At 42.4% G+C, this 13,411-nt stretch overlaps 1 protein-coding gene across 1 annotated transcript; it reads left to right on the forward strand.

Annotated features, from left to right (window-relative positions):
* Positions 1-187: 187 nt before the first annotated feature.
* On the forward strand, positions 188-13,039 carry LOC308410776 (ral guanine nucleotide dissociation stimulator-like 1). Its single transcript, XM_080904376.1, has 17 exons — positions 188-655; positions 2,597-2,886; positions 3,154-3,198; positions 3,304-3,503; positions 3,624-3,781; positions 3,867-4,109; positions 4,247-4,350; positions 4,691-4,775; positions 6,266-6,334; positions 6,892-6,978; positions 7,460-7,492; positions 7,809-7,930; positions 8,798-8,887; positions 9,166-9,295; positions 9,858-10,160; positions 11,263-11,377; positions 11,484-13,039. Exons 1-17 carry the CDS (start codon positions 632-634, stop codon positions 11,621-11,623), a joined length of 2,238 nt encoding a protein of 745 aa, XP_080760502.1. The 5' UTR covers positions 188-631; the 3' UTR covers positions 11,624-13,039.
* The last annotated feature ends 372 nt before the right edge of the window (positions 13,040-13,411 follow it).

Raw genomic sequence — 13,411 nt, forward strand, 5'->3', positions numbered from 1 at the left:
TTTTTCTTAACCCCAAATAAACAAAAATGTGTTTATAGCCATAAACACTGTATCTATGTTTTATTTAACTCTTAACAAACACATGCAAGCAGGCACCTGTCCTTAAAGGAGAAAAGTAAGGCGGAGTCCAATGCGCCCCCTCCGCTCACAGACACACCTCAGCACTCACTCGGCTCCAGGAGTCGCCTGCTGTTTATAAAGCCGAGGAGGTTCGGTTAGTCAGGGAGACTGTCGACGAGGAGAGTCCGCAGAGGGTGTTAGAGGACTACTGCGGGTCAAGATGCCGTCCGCGTTGGTTTAAATATATGGAAACCACCCTACGCGTTTGTATATCGGCATCAAATGTAACGAAGACGGTCCGCTGAAAGTCGGGATTTACCGCTAATTGTAAAAGGCGTGCGAATGTAGTTCGAGACGAAATTATTGGAGGAAAAACACACACACACACACACACACACACACACACACACACACACACACACACACACACACACACACACACACAAAGCATAGGAATAAGTTATCACACGAAGATGAAGCCCTGACCCTACTCTTCGGGAAGGCTGGAAGTTCATTTTAGGTTCAGGACCTGTTGAGATGAAACTCAGCGCTCCTTGAGCGACCAGGCGAAATGGGAAAATGGGAGATAACAATGGTAAGTCATCAGACATGTGCTGGAGGTGGCTGTGGGCTGTCACAGGCTCGTCTGTGAAGCTGCACGAACTCTGCTTCCTCCTCCCAGGCGTTACATTTGAATAGCATTGCTTTTTAAAACGTTTAAAGACCTCCAGAATGTGTTTTAAAGGTGTTCCCATCTATCATAATAATCCCACTCCTGTCAAGTAAAGGGGCTATGGTGGTAAAAGCTGATTTTGTACTATTTGAACGCTGTCACGGTGCCAGCTGCAGTGCTCGCTTGGGGAAAAAAGTGCAACTTGAATAGCAGTCGTCATTTTCATGCCTACACATGCTTCTGTGACTCAAACGTATCGTTAGGCCTACAGAATTTCAAGTGTGACAACATGTTTGCTTCCCTGGTTATGTCTCGTTGGGTCCTCTGGATGAGCTCCATCATTGAACCCCAAAGCAGCTTGTTAACCTCAGTGATCGGCTGCACTCAGAGTCAGATAATAAATATCTATGCTTTCTCACTGTGAGATGGATTTGGCAGTGCTTAGTACCGCCAGCACACTGGGGACACTGTGAGTGGAAAACAGTTTTCCATTTGTGCTGCTCTGATTCCAGTTAGTATGAAGGACAATGGGGCTGGAGTGTTACTGGTTAGCAGACATGGAGGCTGAACGTTTGCCACTGCAAAATGACTTTTTAAAAATGATTGACTAAAAAGCATGCAAGACCTCCCACCAGTTTAAATGAGATGTCCGGAGCCTTTTAACAGTCTGTTACTTTTATCAGCTTTGTGTCTGTGCAAAGCCCACCTCATATATCATATATGGACTGAGCTTATGGGACGCTGTTTTCAGTACTGAGCTTTCAGTCTTGTTCAGCTGTGTACAGTAGTAACAAATTTCGTGTGACCCAGATTGCTTGGCACTGGCTATGAGCATCTAGAGGTGCAGTACAGAGTTAATGTGTAAAGTTTTCTCAGAATGTGAAAGCAACATGTCTTTGGTTTCAACATCAAGAAACTTTTTATTTATTTATTTGAGCTTATATGTCCTAAATTCAGGATATCTCAGCCTCAGCTGAAGCATTATTTACTTACGAGATGACAAGATTAAGTAGACATAGAAATGGATGAGAAACCGTTCAGTGTTGTTACTGGTGACATTTGACAGTTGTCCTCATATTGCAGCTGATTTTCAGTCTTGAGTGTTTTTTTAAAAAAAAAAGAAAGAAAAAAAGATGTTTTCGGTTCCCTTCAAACAACCTTTGCAGATTATGATGCAGCTACTCTCTGCTGCAATGATAATATTTAAAAAAGTGCTGACTATTCAAGTTTTTTTTTTTTTTTTTTTTTTTTTTAAACCTCCATTTCCCTTTCTTAAGTGCACTGAGTTTCAGGTGTCTTGTTTGAACTTTATGTAATGATAAACCAGTATGTTTCACTAAAAACATGACACCTGCTCTTGGCACTAACCAACTATAGTCCTCCAGTGCACCATTTTATTATTTTCTTGATTGCTCACTGTGATGGCAACTTTGTGCTCAGTGAGAATTTTGCTTTGATGTAATATTTGATGTGATAACTTATGATCTAAAAGGTCTATTTGTCCAAAAACATTTGTGTGTACCTACAAAATTCTAGGAAATTCTAGCTTTCTGCGTTGTGAAAATGAGTACTAAGTATTTTCTCAAGCTAGCACAGCTTGTTTGCGCACCGATAGTAGACTTGGTTATGACTATAAACAAATATTATGTAGTTGCTGTGGTTCATGTGGGATCAGTGTGGCTTTTTGTAGTGCTCGTTTTTCTGCAGGATCATCTGTGTGTTTGGGTGTGAGGGCTTGCTATTTTTACCTTTTTGTGTGTCAACCTCTGACACTAATGTTGTGACCTGAAACATTCTTCGGTATATACAGTGTGTGTGTCTGTGCATGTTTTCAGCTCTGATGATCGCTGCCTTTGTTCCCAGAACCCAGTGCAGGAGTGGGGCGAAGAGACGGAAGACGGCGCCGTTTACGGGGTCACCCTGCGTCGAGAGCCCGTCCCGTCCTCCGCAAACGCTACTGAGGGGAGCCCATGCTCTGGTTTCGTGCAGTACCGAACCTGCAAGGTACGACGACTGAAGGCCGCCACCCTGGACCTGCTTGTAAATCACCTCCTCGACTTTGGCTGCCAGGAACAGGACTACAGCAGGATCTTCCTCTCCACGTACAGAACCTTCACCAGCCCCACGAAGCTCATAGAGCTACTCTTTCAGAGGTACCGATGCTTGTTGTACATGCAAAGTTGGCTGTTGTGTTGCTTGAGTATCTTTTCTTCTGTTGTTTCCACCTGATGAAGCAGTGGCCTTCAGCCAGCTTTGATGTAATAATCAGTAGCTTGCAGGTGCTCATTAGCCAGAGGCTTACAACAACAGCTATTATGCACAGAAAGGTTTTAGACTGTGGTTAGCAGCAGGTTTAAGTATTTATAATATGCAAACAAAACAATAACAAATGAATTTTTGTTTATGTTTTTTATATCCAGAGACAGTGTTTTGTCAGATCTGGATAATGGCAAATGTTACCGGAGGTAGGTAAAGTGTATATGAAGCGTGTCTCTATTATGTTTCTGCTGTGTCTCCTTGGCTTAATGTGTCATTTAAAAATGTAACGGCGTTTCTCCTGCCTTCTCCAGCCCTCTGTTGGCCTTTGTCCAGACGTGGTTGGATGAGTACAGCGAGGACGTCAGGGACCCTCCCCTACACCCGGCGCTTCGGTTGCTCTTGGATCACCTGAGGATCAGCTCTGCGGTGCATGACAGCATGCGCAGCCAGCCCAACTTTTGCTCACTCGCCGGGCAAGCTGAGGAGCTGCTCAGGACATTCCAGAAAGAAGGTGATCCTTCGCTGCGTAGCATGACCCAGCAATTATGGCCACGCACAACAAGTTGTTTCATAACTTTACTTCGAGGCCTGATTGCACTTTTATGATTATTGCTGATGCTGGCTCTTTCAGAAGTGGCATCAAGTGGCAGTTCTGCTTCTGCAGATCTTGAGCAAGATGATCTGGGGTCTGGTGATGAAGATTCAGGCAGTGAAAACTCTCAGGATCAAGGTGGCATCATGGATTTTTCTGCTGCAGCCATTGCTGAACAGCTCACTCAAGTGGACTCTGTATGTTAGAGGAGAACTTTACACCATTTCCCCCCATGTTGTATTATAATGATCAGAGCCTGATTTGGTTTTCTTGATGTTCCAGGCTCTCTTTGCCAAAGTGGTCCCATACCAGTGTCTGGGCTGTGTATGGTCCCAGCGAGACAAGAAGGAAAACATGTCGCCCACCATCCGAGCAACCATTGCACAGTTCAATGCAGTCACCAACCAGGTCATGGGGTCGCTGCTCTGCCAGCCTACAGATGGCAGTCCCACTTCCTCCCCTCTAGCTCCCACCTCGCCAGCGCAAAGGGCTTGCATCATAGAGAAGTGGATCAAAGTAGCGCAGGTCAGTTGAAATGCTGTGGTTGTGTTGCATCTTTTAGGCATCTGGATGCTAATATTGGTTCTAAGTCACAACACAAGAAGTACTAATGGGTTATTTTTAAATGATGTGCATCCACTGAGTACAAGTTTATTCTACAGGAGTGTCGTCGCTTGAAGAACTTCTCTTCTCTCAAGGCGATCCTGTCGGCACTGCAGTCCAATGCCGTTTACAGGCTGAGGAAGACCTGGGCGGCTGTCAGCAGGTATGGTTGGATAACTGCAGGTTCAAAGGCCACTTTTGCTTTTGCTGTTTGTGTAGTTTGCTACATAATCATCATTTAACGAGCGGTTTGAACCCTCATTAAGGTCAATTTATGGAGCAGGTCAGCAAATGCTGGGCTGTGACCCATATTATAGGTCGGTCATGAAACGCTGCAGTAAGCAAATTCTAAGTTCAAAGATGAGTGAGACACAACTTTTTGTGGTTTTCCTTTAATGGTGTAAACAGGCAGTAATATGTCAAGTTTTAACTCCTGCCATCCAGTATAATTGTTAATAATTAAAATATCTGATGGCTGTGGCTCTTTATCATTGTCTTTGCAGAGATAACGTGGCTGCGTTTGATAACCTCTGTGCGACCTTCCCTGATGAGAATTGTGTTCTGACCAACAGAGAGTTCCTGATGGAGGTGAGACTGAAACTTCTTACATATGCTTTAGTGTTTGCACTTGTACTCGTCCATTTAGACTTGTGCCATGTTGAAAGCTTACTTCAGGGTAAATGACCTATAATACAATACATTGAGGGGGGAATACCAATGATCCCTTATAACCAACACCTGGCGTCAGCGGGCAGGAAGAACTCCCTTTTCACAGGAAAAGGCCTCTGGTAGAACCAGGCTCTGGGAGGAGCAGCCATCTGCTCTGAGCAGTTTGGAGAGAGGGGACAGGGAAGGAAGTAGAACATAAATTTTACCTGCTGCTTGATGAGAAGTTTACATGTTTGAGTGGTGCATCATTTGACACCAGGTGTGTAAATTTCCTTAGAGCAAGGTTTGATTCTGATACTATTCTGAAACCTTGATACTCACAAGGCATTACTGGGAAACGTGGTAATGAACAGGCAAAATAAACCCGCAGGTGCTCAGAGCTATGCAGAGATAGTGGTAAACATTTGATTGGAATTTCTGTTTCCTGGTTCATTATCATTGTTTTTAATGTTGTAAAGTCTAAACATTTAAATTCTTCACCTATAAATTTCCACAGTGAATGCATAGGGTTGATTCTTGAACTCTGTGCAGATCTAAGGTTAATGTTTACCAGTGCAGAGAAGTCAGCCCGAGCAGCTGTGCATAATTTTCTCTCAGCAGTCAATTGAGATGATTTGAGGTTAATTGAAATCACTGAGATTAGTTTTCTCTTGAATTGTTTACATTGTAAATTTACATTAATGCTAAAATTACAACAGAATCTGAAGTTTTAAAAGCTACAAAGATTGTTTCACATGCTTAAAGTTTGGAGAATATTAGTTTGGAGGTGATTGTTTTCCTGTTTCATGTTTGTTTTTGTTTTTTCACTCTTAAGAGAGTTTAATTTTTGAGTTCATATGTACAGAAATGTTTACCGGTGTTTCGATGGCAAACTAGAACACAATGTTTTCAATTTCTCTTCTTTTAAGTTTTGTCTCCTTGCGGCAACTGTGTCAGCCGTATCTTGTGTCTGGCTACTGTAGAAGTGTTCAATAGAGAAATGGATTAGATCACCAAAACTTTCTGTACATAGCAACCGCAGCTTCACAATAACATGCTTTATTCAGTGAAAAATGACCTCCCCCTCCACTTTTCAGTGTTTTATTCAGCCAGTGTTTTTTATTGATGTAAAAACAGTCACTCCCTCTTATAGGGAGCTTGAGTCTGTTTTGAGAGTCGTGAAGCTTGCAAGCCTCTCTTCCTTTGAAAGCTAACTGTTAAACAGGATATCTGAGTTAATGTGTAATAAAGTCTAATATTGCACCAAAGAAACAAGTAGAGGCTGTACTGTTTCATAAGCTGGCACACGGGCCGGCATCTTTTACATGCTGCTTTACATACATATACTGAACACTAAGAGCACACAGACGGGAGGGGAAATGATCCAAATAACACTGAACTGAATATAGCTTTGTCTGACTCTGTGACAGGATGGAGGTCCCACGCCTGATAACGTTTCTCCAAGGATATTGAAACGGTGTCCACTCTCCAGACAGATGGTAAGCCATTCTTCAGGGTGGGGTGGGGGTGGGGGGGTGACAGGGTTCTGACAACATGCGATGCAACCAGTGTCATTTATGGCTGAATTTGACGTAAGCTGATACTACAACGTCATCCTAGGACTCTCTTTTCATGTGATGCAGAATTTGTTTTCAGCTTTTGAAAAGGGATTCATGCAAAAAATCCCTGTCCTACATTTCAGCAAGGCACAAGAGAGCTGATTTCCCTGAGTGTGGGTGGAGTATCTATCTATCATGGCACAAGCCCCAAACTATGTTTAGCTCCACTCAGTGCTGAGCAAGTTTCAAATGGCCTCAGATCACCAGGATTATAGGACAGTAATAATAGACCTGGCTGGGGTCTTGTATGAGTCATATGCACATTCTCCTGGGTTGTAATAAGACCTCACAGTGCTGCTAACAGGTCCTGTCTTGTCTGAATGTTGTAAATTTTAACCCATTAGCCACAATAAAGCAATAAAAGACCAGCTATATTGGCACAAGAAAATATAACTGTTTCCCTATTAGCTGTGTGCTTACGTGTCGTCTGCCTGCAGAGTACATCAAGTGGAGCGGTTCCATACCTCGGCACGTATCTGACCGTCCTCACCATGCTGGACACTGCTCTGCCAGACACTGTGGAGGTACTTTTGTCTAACACGTCCTCTGGATATTATTTCATAGACTTAAGGGTTCAAAGTGTTCACAATGTGTTGGATACACTCAGTATGTATGCAACACTATATACTTTGAAACCTGATTAAATGATGTATGCGCTGCCATCAGATGCTCTTCATGGGAGATTATAAACATATAAACTTCAGCCTCAGGAAAACTCCATTTTGCCCATTTATATACAGATAAATAAACTTGGTTCTAGTAGTAACTGAGAGACTTTTTGGCTCATTCAGCCATTTCGGTTTCCCAGTTACTGTGTTTTGGTGTTATCATCTTGGCCTGGGAAACTACTTTTATCATGGAGAACTCCGTTTTCAGTGCATAAATCACCCCTGATAACTAAACTGGAAAAACATAAGGGTGTATCATTTAATTTAGTGCTGCTATTGTGTCACTTTGCAATTACAATATAATAAATGAAATACTAACAGTGTACTGTTTTTACAGGGTGGACTTATAAACTTTGAGAAGAGGAGGAGAGTAAGTGTTTTTTATTGTCACTCCTTGTTTTTGTTTGGCTTTGTTTTTGACTGCTGGGAGGGGGGAGAGGGGGAAGGCATAGTTGTGCATATAAGACCGTCAGCTCTTTGTTAACTGAGTTTGAACATTTACATTCCTACACCTTAGTAAGTGTCAGGCTGAAAGCTTTTTTTTTTTCTTTAAGATTTGCACAGACTGTGATTAAAACACAAAAGCTGTGTAACCATAAAGAATCTCGTTGTTGTGTCACTATGCGGAAGCAACTGTCAGCCTGGTTTATCTGTTTATTCATCAACATGCCTCTCCTTGCCTACAGGAATTTGATGTTCTGTCACAGATCCGTCTGCTGCAGGCTTCCTGTTCCCAATACAGTCTCGGACACCAGCCCCGCATTGCTGCCTGGCTGCAGAGACACAAGCTGCTCACTGATCAGGAGAGGTGAGCTGAAACACCCTGATTTTAACATGGACATGAAAGGAAGGCCATCAGAGAAGACATAATGTACATAATACTGTCATGTGATTGTTAAATCTCCATTTGGATGAATAAAGCTGCTTTCCTTTGATATTACTCTACTCAAAGGATCATTTGATAATGTTTCCACTGACTTTTTGGTGGTAGAAGAACAAATCCTTTTGTATTCATAAGCTAATTATTGGATTGGATTATTGGAATGAACCCGAGGTGTTATAGGAGGTTTTTTTTTTTTTATTATTTTTTTAAATAAACACGCTTATTCTTGTAGCTGATGTGAAATGGCAGGGGTGTTTCTAGCCACACTCTAAGAGTACTCTCCACTCTTTTTATATATAAAAAAAATATAATATATATATGTATTTGGCAACACTGATTATATAAATAATCAGTGTTGCCAAACCTGCTGCCCTTCATTACTTATGTGTGTCTGACATTTAAAATATGCATGATGGCTTTGTCTCATTGTGTCATGTTGTAAATTGGTAACTCACCCTAGACATGATGCAGCTGTGTCAAATGTCCTATTTACCTGAGATTGCTTCAGTCAAAGATGTCTGACTTTGTAAAATGCCTCGACTCCCCCCTCTTGTGTCTTCCTCACCTTCTGTGCACCAAACTCTGGCGCTGACTAACATGCGGAGGAGAGGATGTGCAAACTGAGAATTGAGAATGGGGGAATGTTCGCTAGCACCTTTCAGAAAGTCTGAAAGTCTGCCTGTGCTTTTTTTCGAGTTCTTTTTCTGAGTTTAATTTTTTGAGTTTGGAATGAAGTGATATGTCAGTAAGATGTCAGGTACCCTGGTGCTCAGTAACATCTTCTTATTACAGCTACGAGCTGTCGAGACGCCTGGAGCCTCCTGTGGACTTGTGTTCGCCACCTCCATGGAGCCAGCGCACACTCTCGATGAAACTCTCCTTGTGAGTCTCATGCTATAGTCCAGTTTGCATATTCAAACATGCACATTATACTAAGCACAAAGAGCTGCACGCAAAACTTAGAGTAAAGCCACTGTTGGTTCACATTACATGTTTTACCTCACTATAAGAACAATGAGATGTTTAGATTACAACTTGTGGTATGCAGTAAAATGGAAGTGAATCGTGTGATGTGTATACTCTGGTATTAAACTACATTGTTCAAGTAACTTGAATGGTGCGGGTGTGGCATTTCTAATGAAAGCTCATTCTGTCTTCAGTCTCAAGATGGCGAGTGACGGCACTAAGAAACCGCCTGCTGACCAGATCAGTCTTTCATCTTCTGGATCCAGTGGGTCTGAGATGGAAGATCTGTCCTCCCCAAACCCAAACTGTTCCATCAAGCTGCAGGTAAACGGCCGTGTTTAGCTGCGTGCATCATTGCAATCGTTTCCCCGAATGTTTTGTGTCCATCCTTTGTCATTGGCTGCATTAACAGTGGAGCCTTTTGTTGAAAGCTTTGTCACGCTGTGCCTTCAGACTGGGTCTCTCGGTTTTAGAATAAGTCACTGTTTGCACTGTACAAACAATTACTCTTTTTAAAGCAGTCAGACAAACCTCTGAAACATGGGAAGTGTTTTTGTTATAAAGTGATTCTATGAATTGATTAGCTTTCAGAAGTAAAATGCACTGAATGTCTTTTTAAAAACTGAAAAAGTTACATAATCTCTACTTCACAAAAGGGCAATCGAAACTAGCGTGAGCTCTCCACAAGTGGAGTTTGTATCGAGGAGGTGCTTAGCTGAGCTGGAGTAGTGTTTAATGGGCTACAGTCCTCTGCTTCACCATGGTTCAATAGCCTAGCTTTCCCCTGCAGACCAGACACTTGTGAAAGGCTTCAAATACTCTGACACAATAATACTCAGCAGTCTTCTTTCTCTCATTTCTGTCCCCCATCTTCTGTCCTCTGCAGTCCTTTCACAGCTCTTACAACAACGTATCCGAGTCCTTCTCTTTGTCCTCGTCCTCCTCTTCCTCGTCCTCTCCCAGCATCTCAGCTGCTTCGTCTGCAGACTCCCCTGACTGCCAAGCAGACCTCAGCTCTGCAGCCTCGCCCTGTGGGGGGGCACGGCCGAAGCCTCAAGCAGCCCACCACAAGCGCTCGGTGTCTATGACCTCACTGCCCGTGTACAACCGTCAGGTGGATGACTCTTGCATCATCAGGGTGAGCGTGGATCTGGGCCACAACAATGGCAACATGTACAAAAGTATCCTGGTGAGTTCATCCTCGCGTTGTGATGTATGATGTTCAGTAACTGGGGAATTTGACAGTTTGTTTATTTTCTTGCTTGTTTTTTTTAAAGATCTCTAATTACACTTAGTCATCTGTAAACAAAAAGTAAATGATATTTACTGTTCTACACATCGTACAGGACATACTGGTGGAATATTTTGTAACCATGCAGCTGTCCTCTGAATAAATCCTGGACTCCACCTGAGTCTCACTTCTCAGGATCTCATGCGTAGCACCCAACGATTTCTATCAGAAGTTATCCCTTTATAACAAAAACACTCCTTCAGCCTCCTCATCAACTTGAATCGCCTTTCTGTTTTCAGTGCAAGGCAACGCATGCATAAAACCTGAACTTACACTGTATTATTTTAGTTAGTAGGCCTGTGTCGCTTTCCCTCATTGGGTCTGCTGATATTTTACCCTCCCTTGGTAGAATGAAGTGAGCTGGCTGGGTCTTTGTATACAAATTATACAACTTTGAACTGCAGCAGCACAATAATTTGCCCCACTTAGCAAATCTGCCCCTTTATTCAAATCTTCATTCAGTTCGACCATAACGACTATCAGAACATATGATTGGCCTTTTGCGTTTACTTCACCTGTTACTGCTTTTCTATCTTGGGGTGGAGTGTGAATACCTACGATTCAAATAATTTGCCTTATATCGTTCATATCTGCAAAAGTAGAGGTAACCTTTAGAAGTGAAACCAGCTTCAGTTATATCCTTAAAACAAGTGCTACAGCGAGTAGTTCATTCTCAGTGGATGTGATCAGGAGAACTGATCCTTCTCATCATTTGTCACAAAGTCAGACTTTTATGGTAACGGTAAATTCAGATTTGAGGGCGGAGAAACTTTGTTCCAACTGCTGAAAATAAGCTTTTCTGTGACGGTCACAGTTGTGAGTGGGACAGGGCTACACCTTAAGGCTCAGAATGCTTCTATTGCTATTGCAGTGCTCTTTGAATGTGTAATATGAGCCAAAGAGGTAATGCTCCTTAAACGCAGTGGCCCATGAACTTCCGTCTTCACTATTGTGTGTGTGTTTATGTGTAACAGCACTCGTTATTCTTTGTTTTTCATAGCTGACCAGCCAGGACAAAACTGCACAGGTGATCCAGAGGGCATTGGAGAAACATCACCTTGAGCACATGACCTGGCAGGACTTCACCCTGACACAGGTCATCTCTCAGAGCAAAGGTCAGAAGAGAACTCCTTTATAAAAAAAATTGCTTAACTGGTGACAGGAAGGAAAATGCTCTTCTGACAGTGATTTTGTTGTTGTTGTTTCTCTTCATCTTTCCAGAGTTTCTCATACCAGACAAGGCAAACGTCTTCTATGCTATGTCTACAACAGCCAACTTTGACTTTGTTCTGCGCCACAAGCACAAAAGCCAGAAGAAACCACTGAGAGCAACCGCTAGTCTCGGACGATTCACAAAGTAGAAACTTTAACGTACAAATTCTCTGACTGCAAAATGAACTGAGCTCTGCTGTGCTTCTGCATAATGGCCTTTATTTTTAGAGGCTTCTTGAGGAAGATGCGTGCTCTGTTTCAGTCCTCTTTGGCTGCTGAAAGGGCTTAAAATAGGACTAGAAGACTCCCCACATAGGACGTGTGAGAAGGGGAGAGAAAGACCCATTTCTTTGCCTCCAAAAATGTCACTTCCAATAAATGCCTTGACCCAAAGATGCACAGAATAATGCCTTCCTCTCTTGAGCAACACGTGCTGGCTTCAGTGGCCTATCTATATGTGAACACTGAGCATTGACTGGCTATTCCCCTGCACAACTGGGTGCTGTTAATAACTGGCGCCTTAAAAAGGGAATCGAGGTCAGTTGCTGCGTAAAGGCGGTGAAGTCCTGGGGCCCCGCAGCAGGCTGTCAGCTCTGACATGGCTCAGTGCACTGAAGTGTTGGCACGCCAGTGCCGTGTGAGAAGTGGGCGGGGCCGTTATCATCAGGGATCAGTGCGTACCCTGGGAATTTCAGAAATTGCTCCTCCGGTGTTGCTGTGATACTCGCTGTGTGCAAGTGGCAGCTCCGACTGGAAGGATTACATTCTTAAGATTGGGTAACAGAGGCAGCAGATATTTTTGATGGACTGGAGGGGATGTACATGTGGAAACTGCTGCTGAGTGCTGGGGGGGTTAACTGTGATTCTATGAATTGATTAGCTTTCAGTGTTAGCGCTTTGGCTAAGTGAAGTTGGCTTGCTAAACTTCTTTTTTTTGATCTATTTATTGTTACAGTGTCTCCTTTGTGATTCACTCTGACTGCACTTTCATGTAACATATTTTTGACTGTTGGGTCGTCTCAGCCCAAAATACTTTGCATTTCGAAAGAAAATGCTTGTACATAATTTAATTTCCTCATTTTTGATGAATACGGAGAATATTTTAACTGTAATTGTTTCTGTTTTTTGTTTGTTTTTTTAAAAATACTTGAACAAATTGTTTCTTTCGTTTGAAGACTGCATTTGCCCGGTGCATAAATGGCCTGTTGTGTGGTTTTTTTTTTTTGTTTTTTTTTTCTCCCCCCTCCTCCCTCAAGCCTAATGAGGAGTTCATGTACCGTATATCTAAAAATTTCAATTATGTCAGTTGCTGCAAAACTTGTGATAGTGCATGACGACCATATAGTTAAAGATCCAGAGAGTATTTGCAAAGATTAGTTGCACTATGAGTTGACACGCATGGTATGTGTCAAGTTTAAGAACTTCTGTCATCTCACTGATCTGTTCTCTTGATCCTCTACATTATATTCTGAAAACTACAGAGTTTTTCTTTTCAACTTTAACCTCCCCGCCCCCCCTTTTTTTTTTTTCTTTTAATGGCTAAGAGCTACAGTTAAAAAAACAAGGGACTCTGCTTTTTAAAACCAGAATTCAATATGCAATACAGAGCTGTATCTCAAGCTTCATATTAAACATTTTTGTCAGTTATATTTTTCTCAGTGTCTTCTTCTACCAAATGTGGTGTAGCCAGAGGATGCAAATCTCCTGTTCCACCACATTCAATTGTAGTTACATAGCACCAAATCACAACAAAAGTCACCTTAGTGGTCAAAAGTGGTTAATATTGTAAGGTAAAACCTCCTAAAATAATCTAGATAAAACCCAACAATCAGACAACCCCATATGAGTGAGCACTTTAGCAACAATGGGAAGGAAAAACTCCCTTTCAACAGGAAGAAACCTCTGGGAGAGCCAGGCTCAGGGAGAGGGAGACGAGA

The sequence above is a fragment of the Rhamphochromis sp. 'chilingali' genome (assembly GCF_963969265.1).
Source record: "Rhamphochromis sp. 'chilingali' genome assembly, chromosome: 15".
Classification (NCBI taxonomy): Eukaryota; Metazoa; Chordata; class Actinopteri; order Cichliformes; family Cichlidae; genus Rhamphochromis; species Rhamphochromis sp. 'chilingali'.

Coding starts and splice junctions, on each gene's coding strand:
- LOC308410776 (XM_080904376.1), top strand. CDS start 632: ATGGGAAAATGGGAGATAACAATG. Junction 3,504..3,623: donor CAGGACATTCCAGAAAGAAG/GTGATCCTTCGC, acceptor TGGCTCTTTCAG/AAGTGGCATCAAGTGGCAGT. Junction 4,110..4,246: donor AGTGGATCAAAGTAGCGCAG/GTCAGTTGAAAT, acceptor TTTATTCTACAG/GAGTGTCGTCGCTTGAAGAA.